This window comes from Sciurus carolinensis, chromosome 3 (assembly GCF_902686445.1).
Source record: "Sciurus carolinensis chromosome 3, mSciCar1.2, whole genome shotgun sequence".
NCBI lineage: Eukaryota > Metazoa > Chordata > Mammalia > Rodentia > Sciuridae > Sciurus > Sciurus carolinensis.
Genome location: NC_062215.1, coordinates 149,883,940 through 149,909,481, shown reverse-complemented (window position 1 = coordinate 149,909,481; position 25,542 = coordinate 149,883,940). Strand labels below are relative to the sequence as shown.

The 25,542-nt window shown below is 34.3% G+C and overlaps 1 protein-coding gene across 5 annotated transcripts in view; it reads left to right on the top strand.

Annotated features, from left to right (window-relative positions):
* The window catches only part of Ica1l (islet cell autoantigen 1 like), a 60,213-nt gene that overhangs the window by 24,852 nt on the left and 9,819 nt on the right, over positions 1-25,542 (top strand). For 4 of the 5 annotated variants that reach the window (XM_047547459.1, XM_047547458.1, XM_047547456.1 and 1 more), the window contains exons 5-10: positions 2,287-2,410; positions 3,972-4,170; positions 5,843-5,968; positions 7,410-7,508; positions 8,716-8,801; positions 11,178-11,221. In XM_047547459.1, coding sequence (XP_047403415.1) covers positions 2,287-2,410; positions 3,972-4,170; positions 5,843-5,968; positions 7,410-7,508; positions 8,716-8,801; positions 11,178-11,221 — 678 coding nt within the window. The remainder of the gene's footprint in view (positions 1-2,286; positions 2,411-3,971; positions 4,171-5,842; positions 5,969-7,409; positions 7,509-8,715; positions 8,802-11,177; positions 11,222-25,542) is intronic. The other variant, XM_047547460.1, reaches the window with a different exon arrangement.

Here is a 25,542-nt window from a genome sequence, read left to right as displayed (position 1 = left end):
CCTGCATGGGCAGAAGAGTTTTTAACTGAGATTACTAGGGGAATAAAGGAGCGAAGGAAGTTTGGGGTCAGATTATTGAGCATCATATATTTTACCAAGCAATTAAAATCTGTTACAGCCATTGGACCAAGGAAGTCTTATGACAAAAGTGATGTCAGGAAACATTAGAAAGTTTGTTTGTCTTGAATTTTGCCCTGAAATCACTAGATCTTTTAGCACTCTAGTAGAACATTTCAGAATAAGCAAGAGATTACACATATACGGAATTCATTATGTACTTTCTCTCCTTGAAGTTGTATATAAATATGTGTTTTCTTGGAGACTCTAATATTAATATATCTTCTGTCAGGACTGACCTCAGACAATATGGGAATAACATCAGGCATAAGCAGTAGATTCATACAATACTATAAATCTTTTTTTTTTTTTTTTTTTTTGATGCTGGGGATGGAATCTCTAGGACTTCATGATACATGCTCAGAATGCGCTCCATGGCTGAGCTGTACCCCAACCTCCAGTGTTATAAATCTTTATGGGAATTACTTGACTAGGGGAAGAACATATCAGGGTGGGATCTCTGTAGATGTTGCAGACAGGCCCCAACACACAGACAGCAGGGATTCAGTCTTACTCCCTGCTTTTCTGCACTGATAAATGTAAAACTCAGTGATGGTTATACTTGATAATGAAGTATACTAGTTTCTCAGAGATCTTTCTGAATCATCATACAAAAATGAGTATTTTTTCTAGTAGTTTTCACTGAGGTACATTTATAAAATTCTGATTCAAAGGAAATGTGCATCTCACAATTAATCAGGATATTAAATTAACATGACTTGCCCAGATCCCATCCACTGTGGATCAGGTGAGTTGTTCATAATATGAAAGATTGTTTTATTAAAGAGGATACGGGAGAACATGCAGTCACCCGCCCATTACACCACCATGTTCTGGAGTCACCTTGTAGATATCACAGGGAGGAGCAGCAGGAGTGAGGAATCTGTAGATGAAAAGGGCTAGTTCTGTTGCTGCCTTAGAGGAACACAGGGACTTCCCTAAAATTTTAACTTCAGTTTTTCTGTCAGTGCACTAAGGTGAGAGTAGGCATGACATTTGCTTTGATTTTGTTCAACTGGACATTTTATGACCTTTTCCCCTTATCCATCTTATTGTGGTTAGAGGATCACTTTATATGAGATAAGTGTTTCTAAAACTCTCTGTAGTGAGGGTCGAGTTTTTTGTTTTGTGGTTTACTTCTAATCTGACATTTTTGTAAAATAAAGTAAAAGTGGAATTTTAGAAAATGAAATTTAAAAGCATACAAAGTATAAATCTACTTTCTCTCTTTTTATGTGGGTTTGGCACTGAACTTGGGGCCTTGTGCATGCTAAGTATGCATTCCACCACTGAGCTACACCCCAGCCCCCACTTTTTTATTTTTAGATTTGACAACTAAAAGACTGTAGAATGAATTGGGAATAACTTTCCTATATTCACATGTGAATGCACAATCAGTGTAACTTCACATCATATACAACCACTAGAATGGGAAGTTATATTCCATGTATGTATAACATGTCAAAATACACTCTACTGTTATGTATATCTAAAAAGAACAAATAAAAAATAAAAATAAAAAGATTTGACAGCTATAAAATAGTCAAATTAGCAAAAGTCTCTACACACTTACTCTTGATTTATTTCTCACAGGCTGGTAACTGACAATTATTGATAGGTGCTAGTCTACAACTTTTAGGGTTTCTGCAGCAGAACTGTGGACATTTGTGGGTCTGGGATACTAGGACAGGAAACCAAAGCCAGAACAAGAGTCACTAATAAATCAACAACTATATAAATGGGAAAAATACTTTGTAAAAGGCAATGATCCTAAAATGTATTTCTGTACATTCAAAAATGTATTACTTTTGACTTTCTTTTCTTTTTTGTCATTAAAGATCAGTTTTCCCAAAGCAAGATCTATCAATTCACTTCAACAAAACCATATGGAGTGCTTGTAAAATGTATATCTCCAGACATATAAAATCAGAATCTCTGGAAATGAGCCCAGGAATTTGCATTCATATAAAATCAGAATATTTGGAAATGAAGCTCAGGAATTTACATTTTTACAATAAGTCTTTCTTCTTCCTTCCCCAAGTAGTTCTTAGTATTCCCAAGTAATATCAGAATTATTGATGTGAGAATTTTAGTTTGTGTGTGTGTGTGTGTGTATTTTAAATAAATGACAGAATGAAACAATTAACTATACTATAATTTTCCCCATAGTTATATCAGAGGAAGAAAATGAGCTAGGGCTCTTTCTAAAGTTTCAAGCAGAACGGGATGCAACTCAAGCAGGCAAAATGATGGACGCCACTGGCAAGGCACTCTGTTCTTCTGCCAAGCAAAGGTTTGCCCATGGCTTTTCATCATGTTTTTTTGTTTGTTTGTTTGTTTTTTTGTTTGTTTTTTTGTTTTTTTTAGTTGTCAATGGACTTTATTTTTTAAAATATATTTATATGTGGTGCTGAGTATCGAACCCAGTGCCTCACACATGCTAGGCAAGCGCTCTACTACTGAGCCACAACCTCAGCCCTCATCATGTTTATATCTATAGTCTATTTGACAATTTTGACAAATGTCTTAAGTTTGCATATTTGAAAGGAAAGGTCACCGATCATTCCAATAAAGATTTAAAGAAAAGAGAAACATTGCAGTATACAATTGTTTTGATGCCTAGCTCTTTATTATTAATTTTGTATTAAAAAGAACTATTTTAAAATTGATGTTCTTCATTGCTTAATTTCTAGAAATAGCCTTTAGGCCTATATTTGTATTTCTTAAGTGATTTAATGTAAGAGTCACAGAATGGCTAACATTTACAATATGTATATCTCCATTTTTTCCTTTCACATTTTATTTTCCAAGGCTGGGGATCAAGCCCAGGGTCCTTGCTTTTATAGGCAAGTGCTCTACAACTAAGCAGCCCTCTTTCACCAATTTTTTTTTTTTTTTTTGTACCAGGGATTGAACCCACGGGCACTTAACCACTGAGCCACATCCCTAACCCTTTTTATATTTTATTTTGAGACAAGGTCTCGCTCAGTTGCTTAGGGTCTTGCTAAGTTGCTAAGGCTGGCTTTGAACTTGTGATCCTCCTGCCTCAGCCTCCTGAGTCACTGGGATTCCAGGCGCCACTATGCCCAGCCCTCTTTCACTTTTATGATACTATACTATCTATGAGAACATTGGAACTTTTCTTTTAAATGGAATTCAATTTTTTCTTCTTAATTCTTGTTTTCCATTTATCATTTCACAATATTTTAGCATAAAATTATCCACCTCAAAGAATCTCCTGTGATTAGTAACTATAAGCCAAATCTTTGTATTTCAGAAGAAAAATATACAGGCCTGTAACGATGATGTTCAACTAAAGTGACTTTATTTCAAATCCACCACATCAGTACAGAAGTCCATCTCTACTGCCATTAAGTCAATAGCAGACTGGAGGAGTTGGATTTGTTTTGTTTGTTAAGAACTTTTCCCCATCCTCACCTGCTAAGAATACCATACTCAGTAATTCTAGCGTTTTATCTGATCTTCTAAACCAAGACTTGTCAAATGAAAGGCTTTGTATGAATTGGATCGTGCTTTATGAATGCAGGTTCTGTTACCTTCTGAACTCTTTTCTAAATGGCAGGATTACTTGGCAGATTATCTATACATTAACTAATATCCAAAATGTTAAAAAAAATTGTATATTTCCTTAATTAAAAAAGGAAGTACAGAAATATCATTATTAATTATTCAAAATTGAATGTTTGAGTCCTATTTGCTTTCTCTCTTTAACTATCTTGATAATGTCCTATTCATTGACTAATCTTTATAGCACATGTGCTTTGTGATTGGTTTAAACTTTTGTTTTGCATGTGGGATGTACAACCCTCTGACTTTTACCTCTCTGTCACCAGACTAGCCTTGTATACTCCTTTGTCTCGTCTTAAGCAAGAAGTAACAACGTTCAGTCAAAGGGCAGTATCTGATACTTTGATGACGATTAATAGGATGGAGCAGGCACGCACAGAATACAGAGGAGCTCTGCTGTGGATGAAAGATGTATCCCAAGAACTGGACCCAGACACATTGAAACAAGTGGAAAAGTTCAGAAAAGTATGAAAATATGTCATTTTCCTTTTCTTGATACATAAAATGTGGAACTGGTACAGAATGAAGATTATAAAATATAATTTTATGTTCATACTGGACTGTTTTTTAAAATATGTTTTATTATGTATTCTTGATTGCTTGGAGATTTTGATTGAAGTACAAAAGGTTGTTATACTTCTGTTTTTACCCTTTGAGTGGCATGGCATTCCCACCTCATCAATCTTTTTTATTAATCATTTCATCCCCCTCATAATTATACTTTAAATGTTCCTTATCTGAACTTTTGGAACTTGTTTGATAGAAAAAAACTGTTTTTTACTGAGGGAAAAATATGTAATTTAAGTAAAAATTTGTATAAAATTATTAATTTCAAGAAAAGAAGGTTATTAAATTTTTCATTGTCACAATACAAAGTTTGACCACAAACCTTCTAAGCAACCATCTATGTATGAACATGTGTTTTTGCTAAATAGGTTTATTATAAACCATATCCTCTAAATTTACTGTACCTGGACATTAAATTGCATTCATTCATTTCATTCAGAAGCTATAATAAATATAATATTTTATATTGATGGAGCTATATGCCATGCCAGCTGTTGTAAGTAGTTTGCCTCATTGATTACTCCCAATTTTGTAAAGTAAGTGAACACATGACCTCAATCCCCACAAATCTTTTATTCCATCCTTGTTACAATCAGAATTCAATGCAAGGGTGTGGTTTCACAACATTGTGAATGCCCTAAATACTACTGAATTTTATACCTTAAAATAGTTACTTGTATGTTATGTGAATTTCATTTCAGTTTAAAAAAAGCATGAATACAATCCAAATTCCTATCAGAATTCAAAAGCTCTGCATGGTCTGATCCCTGGTCCTTCTTATACTTGCTTCCAGTGTTCCAGGAAGGCTATGCTTTTCCCTATTCCTCCCTTTTCTGAAAACTTGATAAACTTTTTACCCCCTCCCACTCCTACAACCTCTGTTTTTTCCCTGGTGAGACATAAACTCACCAAAGATTGCCCTAATTTTATGAAAAGTAGTCACCTATTTTTGTCAACTTATTTGCTATTTTTGCAACCTGAGATTATCTTGTAAATTTATTTACTGTTTTTTCTTATGCCTCCCTACCCAGAGATGATAAGAAAGGACCATAATATCCTAGTTCCTTGAACAGTACTTCACATAATAGATACCTTATAAATATTCATTGAATAAATGAATTAAAAGTTGAATGTTCATATTACCCAATGACTCCTGCCTACTCTCTATATAAAAAATAGGCCTGAATTTAAATTTATGAATAGCTCCATGATTTAGAAATATTAGTCATGCTTTTCAACATTTTAAGTCCCTTTTCCATTTATTCTTCTTGTAGATAAGTAGTATCCATAATCCTGAACATCTTAGATCTTTATTTGGAATTTTTTCTTATTAACTACATAATTCCATCTATCATCTCATACTTTCTCAATCTAAAGATGTCTACTGGAAAGAATCTTTCACAATTCCTAAAAATAGATAGTCTTCATTAAACATGGAATATTAATGATAGTGGGCAGAGGAATTGGTATCCTTTCTTACAATTTCTTGTGCCTGAAAACATTTATTATGAGCTTGTATGCTATATTTATATCTGTATTATAGGTAATGATAGCATTTTTGTGATTACAGGTACAGATCCAAGTGAGAAATAGCAAAGGTTCTTTTGACAAATTAAAGATGGATGTTTGTCAGAAAGTGGATTTACTTGGAGCTAGTCGCTGCAATATGTTATCTCATTCACTCACTACCTACCAGGTACCCACCTCCATGGTCAGCATGCCCTTGCAGTAAAGATGAGTGGTGAGATTCCTTTTTAAAAGTTGTCTAAAGGGTGCAAATAAATTATATAATTGATCAGATTCCTTTGAGTCTGCTGTAATTGACTTACTTAGGTTACAACAGTCAGAAAATCATAAAGGCCCAAACTGAAAAAAGACTTAAGAGATTGTGTATTCCTATAGCTTCACCTTATTCTCCTTGGTATTCTGGGGAGAGAGACTTAGGGAACAGTTACCATGAAAATGGAAATGTTTCATATGAAGCAAAGATACTGTGGCCCAAAAAGTTTGAAAGCTCTTCTGTCATTTTATTTTATTTTTTAATATTTTTTTAGTTGTAGATGAACACAAAAATCTTCATTTATTTATTTGTATGTACACATGTTAGGCAAATGTTCTAACACTGAGTCACAACCCCAGCCCATTTCTGTCATTTTATGGATGAGAAAAGTAAGTGGCAATATTGGACTAAAAAAAACCTAAATTTTCTAATTCTAAGTCATGGGTTTTTTTCATTCTTTCATGTAGCTATCCTAAATAACTTTATCCTCAAAAGTCTTACTTCTGCTTTCTTACCCCAAATCACACATAAATAACATAAAATGAATAAGTTATATATTAATAAGCAACAGTTACTGATTTTAATGTATATTTATAAATAGCAAAGTAAAATGAACTGTACTTACATAAGAAAAGAATAATAAACTAAAGGAAATAGCTGTTTACGCTATCGGGAATCTACCTAATTCAGTTCAGAACTATGGAATTTAGGAATCAAGAAAGATAACATTTGAAAACAAAACATGCATGACTATCTGTGAAGCATGATACCTTAGGTCCAATAACTATTAGTTCAATTATTTTGTTTTCTCCACTCATTCCCTCCACTTTGAACTGGAACATTGAAGCAACAAGGAAATTTTCCAATTACTTGAGTTAGCTTGAGAACATATTTTTGGGATAAGTCTTTCTTGATCCCTCAATGAAAAACCAAATTAGTGGTAAATATTTTCTCCAAAAAAATGCTTTTATATGATAGCCAACATAAAGATTTTACATTATGTCCATCCTTCTATAGAGACTGACATTTTTATACTTTTAACATTTTGCCTTTGGATTCCTCAGGTGCTCTGATCCATCGGTTTTCTTTCTCTTAGCGGCAGTCACTCTCTAGGCTCCAGTGTGCATTCCAGTGCTGTTTATAAACAGGCACACATGCATGCAGATGTACATACTAACTTTCATGCAAAATTATGATTTATAGTTCTTTCTGGTTCCCCAAACTTGAACAATTGAATTTAGTTCCTGCTGTTTCTTATGCAGCACCTATTCATATACTACACTAGTGAGGAAATAGAGCACAGAACTAATCATGCAGGGGAAACAGAACTGAAGTGTCACCTTTTCTTTTTCTGCAGAGAACACTGCTTGGATTTTGGGAGAAGACAGCTCGAATGATGTCCCAAATCTGTGAGGCCTGTATTGGCATTCATCCATATGATTTTGTAGCTCTCAAGGTACATTTCTTCCCCGTGTTTTCTTGCTTTGATGTATTATGCTTCATTTGGGTGATAACACAAACTATTTTTTTCTAAGTTTAATTTCAAATTTCTAAAACATCAGGAAACATTTTCCTGCACTCTTTAAGCCAAGGATCAGTACTTGCCTGATTCCAAAAGCGGCCAGTAACACTAAAATCCATGGAAATAGTGCTGGCAGACTCAAGGTATTAGTGGACGTGGGGGAATTAAAAGGCAGAGGAGATTTGTAAAAGGCTATGAAAGGAAAAACTTAAATTTAACTTAAGGAATAAGTGATGGTAAGTGATTGTGTACATTAAAAGGTAAAGAAGTTAAAGACAATTTTCCTTGTTTTACTTTTATATTGATGCCACAGATATGCCACAGTTCATGATGCCCAAAATATGCTAGTTATGGTCATTACATATGTGTGATTGCAGCTGAAGAGACTACTAACATATTAGATCAGCTGTTACTGAAACAGTTCCATGTGAAAGAATCTTTTTGGCTCTGATTACAGAGCTTTTAAAATCTGTATGTCTTCTAGTCATCTTTGCATGTGGCTTATCCAGATGAGTCACACTGTGATAGTCATTTCTTCAATTCTGATAGCCTAGGTTTCAGTACCTTTTAACTTGCCATTCTACCTTGTTTTCAGTAGAGCTTGAAAAGTGTTGCTGTTGGATTTCTTCCATTTGAATGTAATATCTGCAATGGGTTCATATCCTGTAACCATATATTATTGGACTTTGGGATGGATTTTTATGTTATGTTCAAGATGCTCTTGAAGTTTGTTTTACTTTTTCTGTAGTGAATGCTTCACTGAATAGCATACTGTGTAGTTGGCAAATTTTATCTCCAGTTTCTGCTCAGAATTGAACCGAACACTCTAGCTATGTTTAGAGCATTGCAGTACAGGCTAGCCATACAGTTTGTCTTCTCTGGGGCTATCACAGAGTTGTTAAACCAGTTTGTCTCTAGTTCATATCACAGTATCTGTGGTTCCCACAGGCAGCCAGGGTAAAGGAGTACATATGTGGGGCTCAGTTCAAATCACATTAGCATGTATTTACCATCTTTCTCACTCTAGTTCAGAACTATTTTTATTTTATATTATTATTTAGAATTTTTATTCTCATTTTGCTTGTAATAGTACAGAAACAGATTCTTTCCCTCTACTTAACATTGAATTTCTTATCTTTAGCGACTGCAAGACACTCCAAGGAAGCTTACTGAAGATCACAAAGAAGAACAAATAGAAGGCAGTTTTGTCACTGAAAACCTCCATAAGTAAGCCAACAAAGCTATATGCTGTAATGGAAGTCATGGACACCATTTTGTGATATATATGGGAAGAATTGTTTCTTCTCTGGTTCATTAATACTTATTTCTACGTCTTTTTTCCAAATAACACATTTGTTTTCAAAACATTTGTTTTAAAGTGTTACATGTAGTTTTTCTTCCCCCATTTTTAACACTACAGGCAAAGTAGGTAACAGGAGTACTAAACAGATTGAGATGATTACTCCAGATTCTGTCATTTGGGAGTCCTGTATTAAGAGTCATGAGTACATCTGCTGCAGGGATAGCAGGAGAGAAGCAAGGGACAGGGACCATCAATTGTGAGAAAAGCTATTACAAATCTATAGCAACTTAGGAAGCTGAGGCAGGAGGATTGCAAGTTCAAGGCCAACTTAGCAATACCCTACCTCAAAATACATACATACATACATACATGCATACATACATAGGACTGGGAATGTGGCTCAGTGGTAGAGCACCCCTGGGTTCAGTCCCCAATACTAGAAAAAATATATATATCTTCAAAACAACACAGATGGAACTGGAACTGTCTACCTGAAAATAGGAGCTCTTATATGTACATACTTCTTGTTACCTGTTTCCCTTTTATTAAATCTCCCTTTGTTTCTCTTTCAGAGTGCCACTTAATTCTCATTTTAATCAGATTGACTCAATATAACAACACACTCAGAAATAAAGCCCAAATAGTGACAACCCATTGCTGAGTCAAAGGTGATCCTAAATATAAGGCATTTCCCTATTTTTTCTCTATGGGAAATCTAAACCAAATTTTTAGCTAACTTGAATATATAAATGTTTTAATATCAACATTTAGTAAAATGTTTAGTTTTACATTAAACTTACCTTAGTTACATATTGACATTTAAAATCATATGCTGCCGGGTGTGGTAGAGCACATCTATAATTCCAGCATCTCAGGAGACTGAGATAGCAGAATCTCCCATTCAAGATTAGCTTCAAAATAAGAAACAAAAAGGACTAGGGATGCAGGTTGGTGGTATGGCATCCCTGGGTTCAATTTCTAGTTAAAAAAAAAAAAAGTCATATACTAAATGAAATGTATTAATTTAGTTTTTTTTTAATTCTCACATTTCATGGAAATTTTATTCAGAACATCTTTTTGAGTTAAGTAACAGATTCCTAAGCACTTCACCTTCTCTTCCATCCAAGTTGTTTAAAAAACAGTACACATAACTGTCATTGGGAATTTTGTTTCAAGTTAAGTATCTTTTTGCTCTATAGGTTTTTTTAGTATTTGCAAATAAATATTATGTTGCTTTTTAAGTGTCTTTAAAGACTTATTAAAATAGCATCCAGTACTAGAAATTGTGAGGTTATACCCTAGGAATAATGACTCAAACTGTGTTTAATTTCTTTGTCTCGTTTTTTGATTATTACATGGATTCTGTGAATCAGCACATTAGATAGAAGCCTTAAATATCCAAAATTAGTATTGACTGAGGATATTTTGGGCAAATGTGTCTTCTTTCACAAACATCATTCTTTAAAATAGAACTGCCCTCCTTTTTTTCTGGGATATTCATTTATCCTCCAAGATTTGAAAATGAAATTTCTTACAGAGGTTCTCTAAAATACTGGTACCAGAGGTGTTTCGTATTTCATAACTTTTGGGATTTTGGAATATTTGCATATATATAATGAGATATCTTGGGGATGGGACCTAAGTCTAAACATGAGGTTTGTTTATGTTTAACACACATCCTATACACCTGAGGAAACTTTGTATTTTTAATAATTTTAGACACAATGGAATTTTTTCCTCTTGTGGTATCATGTCAGTTCTCAAAAGTTTTAGATTTTAGAGCATTCTGGATTTTGGATTTTCAAATTAAGGATGCTCAACTTTGTATTTAGCATAGGACCTATGATGCTGACATAGATATTTAGTAAATGATTATTAAAAGCATATAGATCCATACAAGAGATAGAAAATACTCTCAGATGTAGATTTTGTGAGATCTACCAGATAAATGTTTTTAAGTTTCCTAACTTTAAAAATGTATTTTGGAGTTAAAAGGTTTTTTTAACCATGCTGGGTGCTATGGCACATGCCTGTAATCCCAGCAGTTCAAGAGACTGAGGCAGGAGGAACAAGAGTTCAAAACAACTTAGTGAGGCACTAAGCAACTCAGTGAAAACCTGTCTTTAATAAAATATATTTATAAAAATAGGACTGGGGATGTGACTCAGTGGTTAAGCACCCTGGGTTAAATCTCTGGTATCCCCTCCCCACAAGAAAGATTTTTTTAACCTTATAAAACTGTTAAGGCAACATTAATTCCAAATGGTTTGACTAAAATCTGTGGATTTTCTTTACTTCAGGGTAGTGTTATCAGAAGAGGAAGCAAACTTTGGGAGTGAACCAGGTGAGATGGTAAATTCATTACTTGTAACGGTCAATTTTTAGATGTTAAAAGTTTATCCCAATCTTTGTTTAACACAGAGATTGTGTTAATATCCATTCAGTTTTTAAAAATGCTATATGTCCTTTTATAAGCCTGTTCTGTACACTTTCAAGTTATCTTCCAAGGAGTGTCTAATTAGAGGGTCTTATAGTCTTTAGGGAATCTGGCCTTCTCAGAGGTAGGTCCTTTTAAATGCAGAATTCTAATTTACAGTGCTGCATGATTAAGTTTCAAGTTTTCCTCATACTTAAATTTATATTCTTATTTTTAAAATAGATATTATATGTATAATATATGTATATATATGTGTGTATATACATATACACACACACATATATTTTAATCACATGGTAAAAAAAAGATTATAGACTTTGGAACCAGAAAAAGGTGAATTGGAATGCTTGCCGTTTGTTTTTTTTTTGTTTTTTTTTGGTATCGGGATTGAACTCAGGGGTACTCAACCACTGAGCCACATTCCCAGCCCTTTTTTGTATTTTATTTAAAGACAGGGTCTCACTGAGAGTTACTTATTGCCTTGCTAAGTTGCTGAAGCTGGCTTTGAACTTGGAAACCTCCTGCCTGAGACTCCTGAGCCGCTGGGATTACAGGCATGTGCCACAGCACCTGCTGAATCCTTAATTTTAAAAAACATATCACGTCTCTCTCAGTTGTCTCATCTGAAATATGAGTCATTTGTGCCTACCCTCCAGGACCATTAGGGGTAGAGATAATATTTACAAACTACATAGCACATAGCAATAAAAATGAGAGTTATTTATGTATATTTGAATATATAGAAAGAGATTCCATGGATAAAATAATTTAAGAAGCCATAATTATGAACTTATATATGTAACATAGCTTCAAAATATTTGTTCAAAAGATTAACTATGGGTATGTGTACCTAACAAATGGAGAATATACTTGGGCTGGGGAGATAGCTCAGTCGGTAAAGTGCTTGCCTTGTACACACAAGGCCCTGGGTTCGTTCCCCAGCACCCCCAAAAAAAATAAATAAATAAAAAAATAAAAGTCATAAAGGAAATATAGTGAACATTATTGTAATTTCACTATTCAGTCATAGTATTATCTTTTAAATCTTGCTGTGTGGGTAAGTATATCCCCTTTTAAATTCCAGATATTCATTTGGTCTTTCTTCCTTTTTTTTTGATTAATCTTTTTACAGGTTTACTCATATCATTATTCTTTTAATAAACCAGTTTGTGGCTTTGTTAATCTCTCTGTTGAATCTTTGTTTTCTGTTTTATTAATTTTGGTTCTTTATTTATTTTTACTTTTAGTATATCCAACAAGTTTTGAAAAAAAAAAACCTTTAATTCTGGGTGTTGTTGTCCACACTGATAGTCCCAGCTACTTGGAGAGTGAGGCGGGAGAATCACTTGAGCCTAGGAATTTGAGGTCAGTTAGGGCAACAAAGCAGGACCCTGTCAAAAAAAAAAAAAGGACCTACCAGATGGGGTCAAGGAGTAATTGAAGTGGCAAAGCTTCATGAGGCCCTACATCTTGTCCGGACAGAAACAAAACAAAATGAAAAACGCCACAAACAAAACCACTCCAAACAGCACTTTGTGTAGGTATACTTTAAATATCATAAAACTCACTCATTCCAAGTATAAGTGGTTCTTAGTTACTACTGAGAGGTACAACCATTTCCATAATCAGATTTAGAACACTGTCATCCCTTCAATAAGATCTCTAATGCCCATTTGCATTAATCCTCATTCTCATCCCCCAGCAAGCAACTGACCTACTTTCTTTGTATAAAAATTTGCCTTTTCTGAATATTTTCATTTAAATAGAATCATCTGATGGGAATAGGAAGACAGTGGAATGAATTGGACATAACTTTCCTATATTCTTTTATGAATACACAACTAGTGTAACTCTACATCCGTACAACCACAAGAATGCGAGGTTATATTCCATGTATGTATAATATGTCAAACTACTGTCATGTATAACTAAAAAGAACAAAAATTTAAAAAATAAATAAATAGAATCATCCAACATATGGTCTTATTATGTCTGGCACTTTCATTTAATACTTGTTTCCCTCTGCAGTACTGGAGATTGAACCTGGGGTTCATGTACGCTAGACAGAGACTCTCTCTCTCACTGAGTTACATGCTGATCCCTTTTTCTCATTTTGTTTTGAAACAGGGTTGCCCTGTGTTACCCAGGCTGGCCTCAAACTTGCAATCCTCTTGTCTCTGCCTCCCTAGTAGTTGGGACTACAGGTTCATCTGTGAGGTAGCTTGTGTTAGTAATTCTTCCCTTTTTCTTGCTGAATGAATTGTATGGCTATCCATACATTTTGATATACATTATTTTCCTTATCAATTTTTCTTATGTGTGGTACTGGGGATTGAAACCAGGGGTGCTCTACTACCGAGCTACATCCCCAGCCCTTTCTATTTTTTATTTTGCAACAGGGGTTCATAAAATTGCCCAGGTTGGACTCAGACTTGTGGTCTTCCTGCCTCAGCCTGCTGAGTAGCTGGATTATGGGTGTCCACCACCACACCTGACATCAGTCAAGTTTATTTTTAAAATTTCATTATATCCCCATGACTCATGGCCATGATTGATTTTGAAATGTTTCTGGGATTGCCAAATTATGAAAATATTAAAATTCATCTTTTTTGTTGCTCATTTTAACTAATTTGTATTGTGCTCAGATAATATGTTCTTATAACACTGATTATTTGAATTATTAGTCCTTCCTTTGTGAAATAAATAGTAATGAAATTTTATAAATGTTCCAAGTGCTTGAGAATAATACATATTCCCTAACTGTTGAGTGCAGGAGCCTGTGCATATTTTGTAATTTGTGTTGCTTTATATCACTAATTTTTGCTTACCTGATTATCAACAATTGAGATTTGTGTTTTCAAATCTCTGACTGTTGAACTGGACTTTTCAGCTTCTTCCTGTAACTAATCACATATTTTGAAAATTTTGAGGTGGTGAGTATATACAAATTTAGAATTTTATTATCTTTTTGGTGATTTAATCTTTTATCCATTATTCAGTGACCCTTTCCATCCTTAATAATCTTTTTGGCTTAAACTCCCATTTTTATGATATTAGTGTAGCTTAACTGTTTCTTTTTGATTCTGTTATCATTTTTATTTGTTGAGTATACATTTTCCCATACTTTTACTTCCAACTTTCTAATGTTCTTATATTCTGTCTCTCATAAACAAGATTTAACTGGATTTAAAAAAAAAAAGAAAAAGCCCAATATGACAATCATTTGTTTGTTTGCTTTTGTGACAGAGTGTTGCTCAATGACCCAGGTTGCTCTGAACTTGTCCACCTATCAAGTAGTATAGGTGTGTGCCACCCTGCCCGGAGGGCTCTAATTTAGATTTTGAGCTGTGCTTCTGTTTTCTATTTGTTTTATCCCCAACTCCTATCCTTTCGTCTCTGGCATTGACTTATTATTTGAAGTTTTTGTTGTTTGTTTTTAAAATTTCATTTGTCCTTTCTCTTTTCCATGAACTGATTGGAAGGTATACATTTTATTTCCATTTTTTGTGGTCTCTCTTTAATTTTATCCTGCCTACCTAATAAAGTCTAAGGTTTATCAATATTTCAGTTTCCCCAGAATATTAGAAATATCTTAGAATCCTAATCTCAATTACTGTCATAGCAGCTCTACAAGTATTAATATTTCTATCTTTTTCTAATTTCTCTCAAATTAGAAAATTATTTTATGAAATGATTTACCAGTATTTTTTCTTTCTTATTATTTCTTTATATATTTTAAATCTTCATTATGAATTCATTTTTCTTATCTACCCTTTAGTTTAAAAGTTCTTAGTGAAGATGTATTGGTGGGTAAACTTGGCTTATGTGTATCTGGATATATTGTTACTTTTTACTTTTGAAAGATGCTTTTGCTTAACAGACAATTTTAGGTTGGTTGGTATTTTCTTTCAGCACTTTGAATATACTGTTCCATTTTTTTCTACCTTCCATGGTTTTGTTGAGAAAAAAAAAAATTAGTCTGATTATTATTCCTGTATTGTGACTTTGACTTTTCTATCTGGTTACTTTTAAGATATGTTCTTTGGTTTTGGTGGTCTGCTCTTCCATTACAATGTGCAAAGCTATATAATTTTTGTTGTTTTAATCTGTGATGGTATAAATTGTGCTTCTTAGATCTGTCTTTTATCACTTCTGAAAAATCCTCAACCATTCTTATTTTTTTAGTGTGGTAAAATGTACATGGTTTAACCATTACTTTTAAAAATATTGCTTCTTTTCTATTTTCCTTATTTGCTCCTTCCTCCACTCCAGTTATCTTATGATGAACCTTTTCACTAATTCCTTATATCTTTTGACTTCTATTTCATATTTGCCATTCCCTTTTCACTCTACACAGCATTCTAGGTAAGTTATTCAGATCTGTTTCTCACTAACTTTCTCTTCTTGCATCTAGTCTACTGTGTAATGTATAAAGCAAGATTCCCCCCTATACTTTTTATTTCTGAAAGTTCTATTTGGTTCTTTTATGAATTTACCTAGTAGGTTTTTATAGTCCCTTGCTTTTTCTTGCTTTTGGACTAATTTGTATTTAAAAATACAAATATTTGAAGTCCTCTAATTTTCTTGTGGTAGCTTCTTTAGTGATTTCTGATTTTGAGCCAATTTTTGTTTGCTCTTAATCTGTGGGAATCCTGGAGTCATAGCAAGTATTTTGCTCATATTGCTTCCTTCCAGAGTTGAGGAATACTCATAGCATGGTGACCACTTTAACCTCCTTTTAGAACCTTTTAGCTCAGTGATGGAATTCTAGGATCAGCTTGGTTTCCTTGAGTTTGTTGAAGGCTTTGTCTCCAGAGAGCAGTGTCAACATGGGCAAGGACCACAAGACATCTTGCTGTTCATCTTTCCTAGCTCTGGTTTTAGACTAGATATTCGTTAAAAGTGTGTTTTATAATTTTAGCAAGGATTTTTTTTTTAAAGCAAGGATCCTTCTGAGTGCCTCATCTTCTAGATTTCCAGGTAGCATTTTGTATGGGTAATATTAATAAGAACATTTTGAAAATATTCAGTGTCCCTGGAACCAAAATAACACTAGCACAACTTGTAAAAGTGGAAACTGGAATAAATTTTCTTAAAATCATAAACATTCCATGCTTTAATTGAGTAACTTTAGGGACTATGTTGCGGAAGTAACTTGAAATCCTTCAAACATTTATGCTCTCAGATATTTACTCAAATGTTATTGCTCACAATGGAATAAAGATAGGTCTTTTATTTATTTATTTATTTATTTATTTATTTATTTATTTTTTTGTGGTGCTGGGGATCGAACCCAGGGCTTTGCACTTACAAGGCAAGCACTCTACCAACTGAGCTATCTCCCCAGCCCAAGATAGGTCTTTTAAATTAGCCCTTCCTCATTCATATACTTGTCTTTTTCCCATTTTCATGTATCTAGGATGAAAATCAAATGAAACCAACTCCCACATTAATCACCACACACACAGTGGAGTAAAGCAGACCATTATTGAAGATTTGGGGGAAGACAGAGGAGGGAGGTCACCTTCATCATAAACAGTACATTTCTTTGAGGATTCTTTAACAGATTTCTCAATTCTCCCAAATTATTTCTATGGCCTACCAAACTTTTGCTGGTCTGACTTTGCCATTCTCTATCGTCCATTCCTGTTCCCTCCTCAACTCAACTCTGATGCTCCTTCTTACTTCCTTCTCTGGCCACTTCTAGAATCTCTTACTCACTCCTGGTTTTTCCCTCTCCTTTTCCTATGTTCAACTAAAATCTTTGCTGATAAAGCCCATTTTTAAAATTTTTAACTTCTCTGCTTCTTCAACATCTTTACAATGTATTAGAACTTGAAAACCTAACTCATCCTTTAGCTTCCTTATCATAAAGCTAACTAACACTAAATTCCTTAACCCTTCCTTTTGAATTTGTTTTCCCCCTAATTATTTTGGTTATTCTAGTATTTTCTACTCTGCCTATATTCTTTTTTAGTATCTTAAACTGGTAGTAGACATATTACTCCCTGGATGTAGATGTGTTAAATCCTCTAAGCTCTTCATGCACAACATTTTTTTCAAAAATTGGGGATTGAACACAGGAGCACTTAATCACTAAACCACATTTTTTATTTTGAGACAGAGTCTCACTAAGTTGCCTAGGGTCTCATTAATTGTTGAGACTGGCCTTGAACTTGAGATCTTCCTGTCTCAGCCTCCCTAGCATGGTGGTGCCAGGCGTCATGCCTAGCATTCCTATGCTTTTGAAGGGTCATATGTAAAAATGTATTTGCCCAGACCTACATCCTGAAGCACCTCCCTTATGTTTTCTTGTAGTAGTTTGTAGTTTCATGTCTTACATTTAGGCCTTTCATCCATTTTGAGTTGATTTTGTATGTTGTGATGTGGATCTAGTTTCATTCTTCTAAATATGGATATCCCAGTTTTCCCACACCATTCATTGAAGAGACTGTGCTTTCTCCAATGTATATTCTTGGTGCCTTTGTTGAACATCACTTGGCTGTATATACATGGATTTATTTCTGGGTTTTCTATTCTCCATTGATCTATCTTACTTACTCTATCTTTGTAGTATGTTTTGAATCAGGGATTGTGATGCTTCCTTATGTTGTTCTTTTTGCTCAACATTCTTTGTCTATTCAGAGTCTTTTGTGGTTCCATACAGATTTTTAGAGTCCCCTACCGCCCCCTGCTGCCGCATCTATGAAGAATGTCCTTGATATTTAGACAGAGATTGCATTAGACAGGGATCTGCATTTAATCTGTAAACCACTCTGGGTAGTATACACTTTAACTTGATTCTTCTACTCTATGAATATGGAATGTCTTCTTTTGTGTGTGTGTCCTCTTCAATTTCTTTCATCAGTGTTTAATTATTTTCATTTTAGAGTTACAGTACCTCCTTGGTTAGAATCATTTCTTGATATTTTATTTTTATGGCCATTGTAAATTAGATTGCTTTCTTGATTTCTTTTTCAGCTAGTCTGTTATATAGAAACACTAGTGGTTTTTGTATGTTGGTCTTGTATCCTGTACTTAATGAATTTGTTCATCAATTCTAACAATATTTTGGTAGTTGTCATGTTTTTCTAAATATAATTCACATTGTCTGCAAACAAGGATAGTTTGACTTCCTCCTTCTCAATTTGGATACCCTTTACTTTTTTCTCTGGCTAGGACTTCCAGTACCATCTTGAATAAAAGTGGTCTTGTTCCAGATTTTAGAGGAAATCCTTTCAATATTTTCCCATTGAGTATGATGTCAGCTGGGATTGTCATATATGGCCTTAACTGAGTTGAGGTTTGCCCTTTCTATACCTAATTTGTTAAGAGCTTTTATCATGGAAGATATTGAATTTTACCAAATGTTTTTTTCTGCATCATCCATTGAGATGATCATATTGTTTTTATCCTTTGTTCTATTGATGTAATGTATTATATTTATTGCTTTGTATATATTGTACCATCCTTGCATTCCTGGGATAAATCTCACTTGATCATGGTATATAATCTTTTCAGTGTGCTGTTGTATTTGGTTTGCTACTATTTTGTTGAGGATTGTTATATCTGTGTTCATCAGGGATACAGGTCTATAGTTTTCTTAGTTTGGTTTTGGTGTCAGGATAATACTTGATCAACTTACTTTTTATGTACTTTTGTTTTGGAAACTGAAGATCACAAGGAAAAACGTTTTCAAGTGAGAGAACTTTAATCACCTTAGTTTTCTAACTTTGAAAACGGTAATATAATTTTGCTGTATATGAATACTTTATCACTTAAAATTTTTCAATTTCTATTTAGCGTTTATTTCCTTAATATTAGAAATTGCATAGGTCTCTACACAGGAATGCACTCATGTATGTCTACTTTATATCACAATGGGAATTAAATAATTCTGCTTGTATGTTTTGGTCCTGTCAGAATGTATCTGCATAATTGGGAAGACAGCTAGGACTGTTTATTTTACTGTGTATCTCTACCTTCCAGCAGTATAGGCATTCAGTAAATATTGAATAAGTGAATACAATTTGTCTATTCAATGTCATGGGTTACTAACACAATATTAGATGTCATTCAATATTAAGGAAACAAAAACCATTATCTACATGCCCCCAACAGTCCAGCTCATTATCTTAAAATGAAGTATTAAACTGGGCTTAGTGGCATATGCCTGCAATCCTAGCAACTCAGGAATCCAAGGCAGGAAGATTGCCTGCCTGGACAATTTAGTGAGACCGTCTCAAAAAAAAGGGCTGGAGATGTAGCTGAACCAATAACATCAGCAGCAAAAAAGAAGTATCAAGACTAAATTTTAAGATACTTTCTAAGCTTAAATAATTACCTTTGTTATATTATGTGGCAGACATTTTCTTTGAATTTTTCATTTGTGTTGACTTTACATGTTTCTTTTTAAAATATTTAAAATTAAAAAAATTGCAAAAGTTTCAAAACATTTTATTAATCTTTTCTTTTATTGGACCTGGGTATTAGTTACAGTCAGGAAGCTTTCCCCAAAACCATGTTTTTTCTAATATTTATGTAGAGTTTTTTAAGTGAATTTTTTTTTTTATTGTAAACAACTGGGATATATGTTGTTTCTCTATTTGTACATGGAGTAAAGGCATACCATTTGCGTAATCATAAATTTACATAGGGTAATGTTGTTTGATTCATTCTGTTATTTTTTTCCCTTCCCCCCCACCCCTCCCATTTCTCTTCCTCCATTCTTGCCCCCCCTCCCTAACCCTAACCCTAAACCTAACCCTAACCCTAACACTAACCCCTCCCACCCCCCATTATGTGTCATCATCCACTTATCAGCCAGATCATTCATCTTTTGGTTTTTTGAGATTGGCTTATCTCACTTAGCATGATATTCTCCAATTTTAAGTGAATTTTTTTTATAATAACTTTATCTAGTTTTTTTGTATGTGGTGCTAAGGATCGAACCCACTGCCTCACACACGCTATGCAAGCGCTCCACAACTGAGTCACAATCCCAGCCTGTTATGTAGCATTTTTTTTTTTTAAACCTTTAGCACTTCAGTTATTTGGAGTTTATTCAGGTGTATGATGTTAGTGATGGTTTAAATATTCCTTTTTTAAAAAATGGTTAGTTTTTACATAGTTTTTAAAGACTACCATCTTTGTCATATCAACTTCATATGCTATATTTGTACTTCTGGATTTTGTTTTTCATTGGCATGTAAATATATCAGGTTTTAATTATAGAAAAGTCCTTATATGTTTTAATATCTGATAAGGGTAATATACCTTCTTTTTCTTTGCTTAGATATTCTTGCATGTTTATTTTGCAGTACGCATATCAAGTTGGATAACTTCATGAAAATACTTATTGATAATTTTATTGTGATCACATTAAATGTGAAAACTGAAGGTAGATGATGTTGAGACATTTTAACCTTAAAAGACAAGACAACTGTAAATTTATTAAAGGTTACCTGTATAACTTTCAGATATTGTTGATAATCTTTTTTTTCTTGTCCTTTCTGTTGATGTGTTCTGTCATGTTTATTGATTTACATGTGTTGAACCATCTTGCATTCCTGGGATCTCATTTGATCCTGGTGAAAAATCTTCTTCATGTGCTATTGGATATAGTTTGCTAGTATTTTGTTGAAGATTTTTGCATCTGTAGTCATCAAGGATAGTGACCTGTAGCTTGTGTGTGTCTGTCTGTCTGTCTGTCCTTGTCTGGTTTTGGTTTCCAGGTAATGCTGGCCTTATAACATGAGATTGGATGAGTTCCTTCCTCTTCAATTTTTTTGGAATAATTTAAGAATAGCTAAAAAAAAAAAAAAAATGGTATCAGTCGGTCCTTTTTTTTTTTTTTTTTTTTTGTACCAGTGATTGAACCTGAACCCAGGGTTACTTTTACCACTGAGCTACATCCCTAATCCTTTTATATTTTTTGAGACAAGGTCTCACTAAATTACTTAGGACCTTGCTAAATTGCTGAGGCTGACTTTGAACTTGTGATCCTCCTGCCTCAGCCTCCTAAGCTGCTGGGATTATGGGCAAGTGCCACCATGCCTGGTTGTCCTTCTTTTAATGTTCAGTAGAATTCAGCAGTGAAGCCATCTTGTCCCAGGCTTGTCTTTGATGGCAGACTTTTTATTACTGATTCAATCTCGTTACTCATTATTGATCTGTTTGGGTTATTTCTTTGTTTCAATTTTGGTAAGGTTTATGTGTCTAGGAACTTACCTATTTCTTCTATGTTATCAAACTTATTGGTATTTATATTCATAATAATCACTGATAATTCTTTATATTTCTGTGGTTTCAGTTGTAATCTCTGATTTTATTTAAGTTTTCTCTTTTTCTTAGTCTGGTTAAGGGTTCATCAGTTTGTTTATATTTTAAAAGAATCAGCTCTTCCTTTTGTTGATTTTTTTATACATATAGAAAATATATATAAATACATATGTGTGTGTATGCATGTATCTTTTAGTCTCTATTTCATTTATTTCTGCTGTGATTTTTATTATTTCCTTCCTTCTACTAATTTTGGGTTTTGTTTATTTTGTATTTTTTGTTCCTTGAGATGCAACGATAGATTATTGGAGATATTGGGGGTTGGGAGACTAGGGATTGAGACCTGGGTCTTGCACATGCTAAGCAAGCACTATACCATTGAGCCACCCCAACTCTCTCTCTCTCTTTTTTTTTTTTTTTTTTTTTTTTTTTGGGTGCTGGGGATCGAACCCAGGGCCTTGTACTTATAAGGCAAGCACTCTACTGACTAAGCTATCTCCCCAGCCCCCCAACTCTCTCTTTTTTAAAGGTAGACATTGATTACTATAAACTTCCCTTCTAGTGCTACTTTTGCTGTATCCTATAGATTTTGGTATGTGGTGTTTTCATTAACATGTTTCAAAAATTTTTTTGTTCTTTTTTCCTTGATCATTAGTTGTTTAGAAATAAGTTGTTTAATTTCCATGTGTTTGCATAGTTTCCAGCATTTTTCTTGTTATTAATTTGTTTCATTGCATTTTAGTCAGAAAAGATACTGTGTTTTTTTAGTTTTCAAAAATTTGTTGAGACTTACCATATGATCTATCCTGGTGAATATTTCATGTACATTTGAGATGATGTGTACTCTGCTGCTGTTGAATGGAATGTTTTGTAGATGTCTATTACACTCACTAGTCTAGGGTACAGTTCAACTCTGTTCATTGGTTTTCTGTTTAAATGATATGTCCATTGCTAAAAGTGAGATATAAAAATTCTCTATTGTTATTTTATTGAAGTTTCTCTTTCCCTTTGTGTCTATTAATATTTATTTTACATATTTGGGTGCTCCAATATTAAGTGCATGAGTATGTCCAATTTCTTCTTGAATTGACGTCTTTATCATAATATAATGACCTTTCTTGTACCTTTTTACTGCTTCTTAAAGCCTAATTTAGCTAAATATGGCTATACCTTCTTTCTTTTGGATTACATTTGCATGGAGTATTTTTTCCATCCTTTTATTTTCAGTCTATGTGTGTGTGTCCTCAGAGGTGGAGTTTCTTGTAAGCATCACATAGTTGGGTCATTTTTTTTTTTTTATCCATTCAGTTACTCTATATAATCCATTTATATTTAAGGCAATGTTGTATAGTTAAGGTCTTACTTCTACCATTTTGGTATTTGTTTACTAGTCTCATTATAGTCCTTCCTCCCTCCTTCCCATCTTCTTTTGTGTTGATTTTCTGTAGTATTGATTCCTTATTATTTTTCATGTGTCAATTATAGACTTTTGCTTTGTGGTTACCATGAAGCTTAAAAAAATATTTTGCTTATAACAAACTATTTTGAAATGATGGCAATCTAACATTGAACACAAAGATATGAAAAGAAAAAAATATTTTAAAAACTGATAAAACCTTTACACTTATACTTCATGCCTCTCCACATTTTGAATTTTTGGTGTTCCATTTTACATATTTCTATATTACCTTTTGCTTAACATAATAATGTAGTTACCAGTATTTTACTTGTTCTTTAGTCTTCATACTAAAGATATGAAGAGTTTATGCATCATGTTTTCATTAGAACATTCTGAGTTTGTCTATATAGTTACTCTTACCACTGAGTTTTATCTTATGGTATTTTCTTTTTATTCATTATCATCTCTTCCTTTCAGTTTAAAGAGTTTCCTCTAGCATTTCTTGTAGGATAGGTATAGTGGTAATAAATCCTCTCACTTTTCGTTTGGGGATATCTTTATTTCTCCTTCATATCTTTTTTAGATACAGTATTATTGGTTACCAGTTTTTTCCCTTCACAATTCTGAGAATCTGCAATCAAGCACATTGAAATATCCTTATGTGTTGTTTCTTTTCTCTTGCTAACTTGAAAATATTCTCTATCTTCAACATTGAAGAACTTGATTATTATGTCTTAGAGTATTCTTTGTTGACCTTTGACCTTCCTGTATTGGATATTTGTATCTTTCTCTATGTTTCCCAAAGTTTCCATAACTTTCGTCTTTTCTCTTCATTCTTTTTATCCTCCCACTGTGTGCACCCAAATAACCTATCTTCAAGCTCACTGATTCTTTCTTCTCTTTGATCTATTCTGATATGATACCATGTAGCATATGTTAAATTGTGCTTAGTGTTCTTTTTAGCTCAGGATTTGATTTTTTAAAAATTATTTAAATCTGTTAAATTTCTTTGTTAAGAGTTTTGAATCATTTCTGTGTTTTCTTGAAGGTCATTGAGATTCTTTTTTAAAAAACTATTTTTAGCTGTAGTAACTTTATTTGTTTTTATGTGGTGCTGAGGATCAAACCCAGGCAAACATGTGAGGCAAGTGCTCCATCACTTGAGGTGCAACCCCAGCCTCTCGTTGAGATTCTTTAAAACAGCTATTTTTAATTCTCTGTCCAAGAGTTTGCAAGTATCAATTGCCGTAATCAGTTCCTGGTGCCTTATTTTGTTTACCAGGTGAAGTCAGGGATCCCTGAAGTTCTTGATGATTGTTGACATACAACATTTGGTGCACATTGCCTTGGATATTTCTTCCAGTCTTCATAATCCAGCTTTGGGTCTCTCCCTTCAGAAATTCTAAGCATTGTAGTCTCTGAACCTGTGGACATTTCCACTGCTTCAGCACTAGATGGTGCCCAGTGTCTAAGTTTGTTGCAAGTCTCCTTCCTATTGGTGTTTTTCTATTCTAGCACTGAAGGTTACCCCAAACCCAGGTTTTTCCCAAATCTGTGGTTGGTATATTATGCAGAATGACCTAGGGAATGTCTATAAAGTGTTCTGTCCCTACAAGCTCTACAGGAGGCTGGAATAGGCCCAGATTCCTCACTCATAGTCACTGGCCTGTGGTCAGACACCACAGGATTCTGTCTGGCTCTGCACTTCACTGAGGAGGGACTAGTTCCAAGCTCTTAGGCAGTGACTTAGTGCCTTCCTCCTTTTTCTTGCCCCATACAGGTTATTCTGTGTTGTGCTGACAGATTAGTAGAGGAGTGGAGTACTTAGTCCTGTGGTCACTAACACCCCAATGCTAGCCCACTGCCTGCTGAGACCAGCACAGTAAGGGCATAGGCTGCTATGGGGTTCCTGCTATGGTGAATTTACAGCCCAAGACTGCTGAGCTAGCCCCAGGTTATTCTGGCTGGTATATAAATCTGATTACGAATGGCCAAGTGTCTTTACCTGGCAATAGGTCAGGCCCAGAGGCTCCATCCATAGGCACTGGCTTGGAGACAAAGACCATTAGGATCTTCGTTGGGTTTTACCAGCTCAGCAACTGAGTTCCAAGACATAGTTCTGTGTCAATTTGCTGATCTTCTTCGCAGTGGCTGGACTCTTGTTCCTTGCTATGTGCCCAAAGTTGGGAGGGGTGGTGGAAGCAGCCCTGTGGCCTCCTGAGTGACAGTAAAGCTACGTCATACCCAAGTCTCACAGCCACAGTGACTTATGTGGTCTCAAGTTTGGGTGCCAAGCCCATGTGGGGTTTTCAGTGATGTTGGCTGAAACATAGACATGCCTGTCCCACCAGAGTCAGGTCTCTGACTGATGCAGGTATAGGTCTAGAGACTCTGACTGTGAGCACTAGCCTAAAGATGGGATCCCTGGGTTCTATCTGGTGCTGGGTCCAACCAAGGCGAGCCTGACATTTGTCTCTAAGGCCAAGTCCTATGCTTACTTTCCTGCCCTGAGCTCTAGTGGCTGGAGCATTGCTTCTTGCTCTTATGT